Below are 7,395 nucleotides of genomic sequence, written 5' to 3'. Positions count from 1 at the left end.
GACATTAATACACACAGCCTCTTGGAAAAAGCAGCTATTCAAACAAGTTTTTGCATTAGATTATGTACAATATGCCTATCTGCCTTTACAGACACGCACAGATATCCCTAACAAATGAAACAGAACACCTGCAGAGAGCAAAGGAGGTGCCAAGTACCTGCAAAATAAGAACTAAAACCAAATGCAAGGCTCTTGGGAGAATGGCCACTGAACAGCCTCCTACTTCTTCTACCTCTCCCTAGGCTGGGCACACAAACATGGGACAATTCTTCTAGATAGAGAAGAATCAAGAGAAACAGACCCTCTACTCACCCCTCCTTTCCTTTTGCTGCACGTGACGTTATCCTGCTGCCTGCTTGGAGCCCGCTGCAGGAGGGACAAGGCTATCCAGCTGCTGACGGTTCCCTGTCTGAACCAGCCATTCATAGAATTTATTTTCTACCAGTATCTGGAACTGCTTCCTCTGATCCCTGAAACCAAAAGAAGATCAGCAGGGTACGTAAAGTTCATGTTTATTTACAGTATTATACTTTTAGCCTCACCTTCCCTACCAAAACAAGCCTCCATATATAACAGCTAAGAGCTGGGCTTGGTTCCTGGACTGTCTGTACCAGGAAGAGAAGGTTTTTACCAAGCGAATGTGACTATAACGAACCCCAAAGGCAGAACTTGGTGGAGTTACAGAAGTCGTGCAAACTTCCCCATCCCACTAGCACAGCAACCCTGCTCCACAGGACTGCTGCCGCTTTACCCTTAAGAGCGCAGATTAAAAACTGTCTGAAAAGGGAGAAAAACAAGATTATTAACCAGCATTCAAGCACTAAAGACACAAAATTCTGTTCTGATGGCATCTGAAAGAGAGAGGATGGAGATCAGGAAAAAAATGCACCTATAAACAACACTCCTCAAATAATTCCCATTACTACTACTAAATAACTTTTGGGGTGGTTTTGGCAAGACCAGCAATAACAGGGTATTCCACTTGGCTCAGGTTCCCTGTCTCTGGCACCAGTCAGATATCCAAGAGTAGCACAGTATTTCTCCAGAATAGTATCCCAGCCATCTGGGATCAGCTCAGCTCCGGAATTTCTGAAGCCAAAGGTGGCATGGGTGTTGAGTAGCTCCTGCTGGACTTTTTTTTTCCTATGAGCTTACGCAATTCCTTTCTGAATCCACGTAAAACATGAACATTTGCAATATCCTGCAGAGATTTTATGTGCTTTTGCTTTGAACCCATTCCTAATTTGATGTGCTGATCCCATCCTGTATTGGGAAAAGCAGCAAACCAATCCTATTCGTTTTTGTGCCGCTCGGCTTCAGAGAGGCTGGGTGTACCCAGACCTTTTTTTCAAGTTAAAGGCTCTTCTTTGTACTATCGGTTCCGCTCGAGACATTCCCCAGAAAGCAGGGTTCTAGGATAGAAACTAACCTAAATTCCTCCGCAGTGAACGTGAACACAAAGGCAGTCACTTCTTTCTTCCCTTACGGTTTTATCTTCTCCAAGTGCTTTTCATATACCTTGATCTGCTACTGACCCTGAAAGACTTTCTGTCTGATATGCTCAGAAAATGAATAAACAGGATTTTATGCTTTTGCAAGTTGCTCCTCAAGCTGTCTTATTGGTCCTGTCTTACGGGGGTTTTACTTTCAGCCTGGCAGGATTTACATTCTTTTTTTGCCCCACTTTCCTCATTCAGACAACTTCAACTTCTTGAAAGATGTCTTCTTATTTCTAACATTCTCTTTCACCTCCCCGTTCAAGCATGGCAGCTTTTTTCTTTCTACAAGTCTGACATCCTGTTTGCTCTAAGCTTCCTAGTTGTCTCCCTAGTTGTTTCTCTGCCTGCAGGAGACAGAGACATTTTACATCGTCAGCTGCCCAGTTTTTTTTTCAGCAAGCTTCTAAACCTGGCACAGTTCTCCCCTTTTTATGAAATAAACCACTCCAGTAGAGAGTTCTTGCCCCCCATGACTGCTGCAGAAGATGTTAAATCTAAGCACATCATCCATATTACCTCATCATTTCTTTAACTGTAAGATTTTTGACAGGCCAAAGACCTCCGCAAAACCCTAGGGTGAGAAGCAGCAGCCCTGGGAAGACAAGGGCTGGAGGGGAGGCACCTTAGATGAGGTTGATAGACACAACGGATGACTCTAGCAAAAGAGCTGAGGTTATAACTTCCCTCTCTGCTGCCCTTGAAGGCTCAGGGCTGAGAGTTTTGAAGGTTTTTACACCTCTGTCACCACTATTGGGTCACTACTGCTCAGCCACCCTCCACTTATAGCAAAATCCTGCCCCAGAACCCTTTCTCTCTCCCAGTTTAGAGCTTTTTCAAACCGCAGGCTCCTCCCCGCTCAGCACAGAGGCACCTGGATTTCAGAAAGGAAGAAGGGAAGCAGAGGGAGCTCCTCTAAAACAATGAATGATCAAATGGACTAGAACTCCTCAGCCTGGTACGATGGGAAGTGTTGACAGTTTGACCCAAGAGGAGGTTTTCATATTCTGTGTTCCCCACAGGATAAACCCCTCCAAGATCACTGCTTATCAGCACCCAGTTACACACCCGTTACAAGTCATCGACTGAGCACAGAACAGAAAGAAAATCTATACAGCTTAAGTACAGCTTAGGGAACAAAACTTGTTCTCATCTCTTCAGGTCTTTACAACTGAATACCTGGGCTTCTATCCCAGTTCTGTATTTGCAAAGGAAGCCAGGTCCTTCAGGTTGCTGCTTCAAAATGGTTCACAAAAAGATAAAAGCAGCTAAACTGAAGTCAGTAGAGATGTGTACCCTTGCCCGATCTAGCCGGCTGCAGAATAAAGGAGGCCAACAAAGGAAGCAAGCTGAACTTTTTCAGAACTCCACAACAGGCACTGAGAAAGCAAACAGGCGCACATCAGTACATGAGATTGGCTAGGACAGGCCTAGCTAGTACAGCAAAAGCTAGGCAGAGGATTCCATGTGATCTGACAAAGAGGACTTTAAAAGCTACTGTCCACGAGGTGATCTACTGTAATGGTCCACATGCACATTCTTAGCTCACCTCAACAACAGATGGGACAGTAATTTAAAGCTTCAATCTCAATGTAAAGGTTGGGCTAAGAGTGACCATCAATCAGCTGCAGGCCAATAATTAGTCGAGCTGTTGTTCAGGGTACGCACCCAGATCTCACCCACGGCAGCATGCGACACTGGAAGCAGAACAGAGACAGCAGAGAGACAGTACCCAGCGTGAGATAAGTCGTAAGTAAACTCTTACTGCCAGGGTGGATCCCGCACCTCAGCCCTCAACAGTATCTAGGCATGCTTTTCCTTGAGTCTCGCAAGCTAAGGAAATGCAATCATGACAAAGCACCTCCTTCAGAGTTACAATTGTCAGCATTCTTCTTCTCACTACAATAATACCAAAGACCAGGATCCCAAGGTTGCTAATTACTAAGGCTCTAGAAATGGCATGCAAGATACAGCTCATGCAAATCAACCCATTATTAAAGCATTTCTGTTGAACCACATCAAACGAATCTTCTGTTTGTACATCTGAGCTCAGCTACAACACAGCTCACACGTTCCCGTTCGGGTCCAGCACTCACTTGGTCAGGCCTGCCTCCTTCACAGTTTTCTGCCAGATCTGTACCTTCTGCTCTCGCTGACTCAGCGCCTTCTGATACGCATGGGGAAGTCCACCCGGTGTCTCCGTGGTGTCTCCTTCCATCTCAAAAGGAATCACAAAGGTGTAGAAGTCCGAGGGCGGCAGGAGGCGGAAGACACTTGTATCACTGCTCTCCTTGCACACCAACATGGGATTGTCCCAGTAGTTTGGCAGAGTGGCCAAGCCCACCTGAGCCATGTGGTCTTCAAGCATCGGATAATGGGTGTGGAAAGGGGCAAAGCTGACTGCTTGGTTCCCTGAGAGGATGAGAGGCTGGGTAGGCGTGAGAATGTAAAAAGTACAGCCAGCAGTGGAAGAAAGGGACAAACGATGGCAAACCACAATGACCTTGACGTTGTCACAGCTGTGGACGTGAACAGACGTCTGCACAGGGCCAAGGACAAAAGTGCTATTCCGGCACTTCTCAATGGTCACAGATCTGCAAAAGAACAAGACAGTGAGGACACAGTGAGGAGAACAGAGCAAAACCAGGACTTTTTCATTGCTTGGTCCATCTAACAAGAACTTAGCACTCGAACAAACTCGCTGAAAAGACATCTAGCTGGGTCCCAAGAGAACAAAAACTCACCGGAGAGGAGAGAGGAGATAAATGAAGGACTCGTTGCAGCGATGAATTCTTACGTGAGCCCCCACCAGGGTGTCCGAACTCTTGGCCAGCGTCTGCTTGTACACTTGGCTCATTATCACCATGGGGAACACCTCAGGCACCACACGAGTATTGCAGGCAATCTTTGCTCTCCTGGTTGTTCCTTCAACTGCAAAATAAATTTCACCAATGCATTTAAAATTTTAAGAAAACAACAAAACAAAACACAAAAAGGCTCTACATGATTCCTAGAGACATAGACGTGATGGTTCACTGTTCACATCACTCAGTAATCCCTCAAGAAAATAATCGGCCCAAAACTTCAAGGATGGTATCATCACAACTGCACCAGTCCTATCATCCACCGATGTCTACTACGCAGGTCAGCAATACGTAGCAGTCGGAAGCTCCAGAAGTTGGGGCACATTGAAAGACCAAAAACACTTCAAGATTATTCAAGGGCAGCCAAAGCCTCCCACAAGCTACAGACAGCCCTGACCTAGGCATCTCAATTTCCAGAATTCTGTTCCTGAACACAAGACTTAGCTTGGCAGGAAGATCCTTAGGGCAAGTTTTACATTGAAAGCAGGAACTGTTTGTTTTAGGACAGTGCAATGCTCCCTCTACAGTACAATCCTTGAGTAACTTCACTGTCCTACCTAACGCACTGCCACTCTTAGGACTGCACAGTCAGAGAAATGAAATATTAATCTGAATTTTTTTCTCCTAAGGTGGAAGGTGCCTTGGCTCCACTGCCATGTCCCTGCAGGTGAGGGCCTACAATTCAAGACAAGGAAACCTACATCATTTCTCAGCTTTGCAACAAATATGTCACCGTCTCTCTTCTCTGTGCCCAGCTGTACTTGAATAACGAGAGTAGCAATACTGACCTCACTCAGAGGGGCCTTCGACAATGAAGTCATTAATGTTTGCTCACAAAACCCATCCAAGGACCAGAAAAATACCCACAGATGTCACGCAGCATCCTCTAGTCCCCCAGATTCACCTCTAAGCTGTCACTGTCCCCATCTCCAATGACAGTAGGAGGAAAAGAAGGCAAGCATCCACACCACTGCCAGATCCCTGGTCAGCAAGCGGAGCTGAGACTGGGAAGTTCTTTCTAAAGATAAAGGCAAGGCCCATAGCTACCTTGCTGTGCCCACGCGAGTTTCTTCCCAGACTTGAGGCAGGCAGTCATTCCAAAAGGGTTTGTCGTCAGGCAAGAGCGCAGCCAGCTCTCTAGCTTGGGGAAAGAGAAGGCTCTGGAGACCTTTGAGTAGCCGTTCTGCCCGTGACAGGGCTGCCAGAGAGCAAGCTCATGCAGAGGATGGACCGTCCTGGATTTGTTCACAGTCCCTTCAATAAGAAAGCTGAGGGCACAGACGGCTTCATAGGATACCAAGCTACTGTGGGTGGAATGGGAGGAGGCAGTGAGCTGCTCCGGCTCCAGCAGGAGTTCCAGCATATCCAAGAGGTGGCTCTGCACAAAGGCGCGGTGGTCTTGATCGTTCCAGTTCTTGGTGGGTAGAAAAACACACAAGAAGGAGGTGAGTTCTCACAGAGCTGACAAGCTTCACTGACATTATACAATGCACCCTTGTCTTTCTAAAAGAGGGAAAGCAAGTCAAATCTGGTGCTTTCTCCTGCTCACTGCTTCTGCTGCTCTGCTCTTCCAAAACACAGAAAGCAACCTCCCCCCAAAAAGAAAAAAAACATTTCATTCTATCTCCAAGTACCAAATATTTCATTCTAGAAAGCGGAAACAGACTCTCTCTACAATCTTTCCCACACAAATTCAGGCAGCTGCTGCTGGCAATTGAAGGTGGGAAACAAATCAATAACTGACAGTCAAGGTCTTGCAACTGCTGTATTGGAAAATCGCTGCATCTGTTCCAGACCTTCAGATATGATTCAGTGCTGCCTTCCGAGGCGCTGCGGGGAATAAAAAAGAGGGTCATTTCTTCACAGCGAGCAGACCAATAAACCAAATGACCTCTGAAGGAATCATTAGTTCAAATTCTAAAGGGCTGCAGACTGAAAAAAAAACATGGAAGGCTAGAATTATGGAAGACCTTAATAAAGACAACTTTTGCTGGCCTGCAAACTGCAGAACAAGCAACACACAGCTGTGATTACATGTTGTCTGCAGTATTCGCGAGGGCTGTAGCCAAAAGGGTTTAACAAGCTGCTACAAGCGTCTTGGTCAGCAGCTGGAGATCCCTGCACTGTGACAGAGATCCTCTCACACCGGACAAGTCTCACAACACCATTTCAAAAGGGGGCACATTCACACCAGGCATCACTGAAGCTGGGTGAATCTCATCCAATTGCACAGAGAAAACTAACACCAGTGGAGACAGCCCCAGTCCCATCGGAATCAAAACCTCTGGGAGAGGTACAATGACAGCCAAGACACACCTCTTTCCTGTCCAGAATTTTATGCAATGGCTACAGTTAAAAGACAGTATCAGCTTTTAAGTAACACTGGATGCTCCACGACCACCCAACTCACAGTCCTGTGTCAGTTCCTCTCGTTTGTTTTTTCATTTCTTCAATCTTTCAGTATAAAGTTACCCAGTTTCTATTTTTAATTATTTCAGCTTGTCCCAAGCTAGATTTCACTAGCTTATACAGCTGACAGCACCACAGTCATGGCAGAAATCCACGGAGGCTTGCAGCTGGTCTTTATAATGACATTGCCAACTCACTTCTCCTCATTCAAAACACTTGACAGGATTTTAAAAGGAAACACTAGCATTTCCACATGGTTGATCTACAGCTGACCAACAAACTCCCCTCTCCGAAATATAACTTAATGCTAGGAACCATCTTGGGATCCTAATACTCTCCGGTGGATCACGGGAAAGCAGCCTCCAACACATGAAAAGCTTCCCATTTAGCTAACAGAAAAAGCGAAGAGGCAGTTGCTTCTTAAAAGGAGAATTACCAAGACTCTGAGAGAACTTTCACAGTTGGTCTCAGACTCTAGGAAATTCCCGTGGACAACTTTTGCCAGTAAAGCTGCAGAGAACGCACCAACTTAATTTCATTTACTATTGAGCAAAATATCTCCAATTTGACTCTACCTTAGACTTTACCGCAGGCAGGGTTACACCCTCCCAGGAACAAACCAGCCG

The 7,395-nt window shown here is 45.9% G+C and overlaps 1 protein-coding gene across 1 annotated transcript in view; it reads right to left on the bottom strand.

Moving 5' to 3' along the window:
- Positions 1–312: 312 nt before the first annotated feature.
- The window catches only part of TBCCD1 (TBCC domain containing 1), a gene marked incomplete at its 5' end in the record, with an annotated part of 7,487 nt that continues 404 nt past the window's right edge, over positions 313–7,395 (bottom strand). Inside the window, 4 exons of the mRNA XM_009697146.1 lie at positions 313–470; positions 3,593–4,090; positions 4,241–4,427; positions 5,408–5,774. Coding sequence (XP_009695448.1) covers positions 341–470; positions 3,593–4,090; positions 4,241–4,427; positions 5,408–5,774 — 1,182 coding nt within the window. The remainder of the gene's footprint in view (positions 471–3,592; positions 4,091–4,240; positions 4,428–5,407; positions 5,775–7,395) is intronic.

Source organism: Cariama cristata, unplaced genomic scaffold, assembly GCF_000690535.1.
Source record: "Cariama cristata isolate BGI_N322 unplaced genomic scaffold, ASM69053v1 scaffold38073, whole genome shotgun sequence".
Classification (NCBI taxonomy): domain Eukaryota; kingdom Metazoa; phylum Chordata; class Aves; order Cariamiformes; family Cariamidae; genus Cariama; species Cariama cristata.
This window is presented reverse-complemented; position numbering and strand designations above follow the sequence as displayed.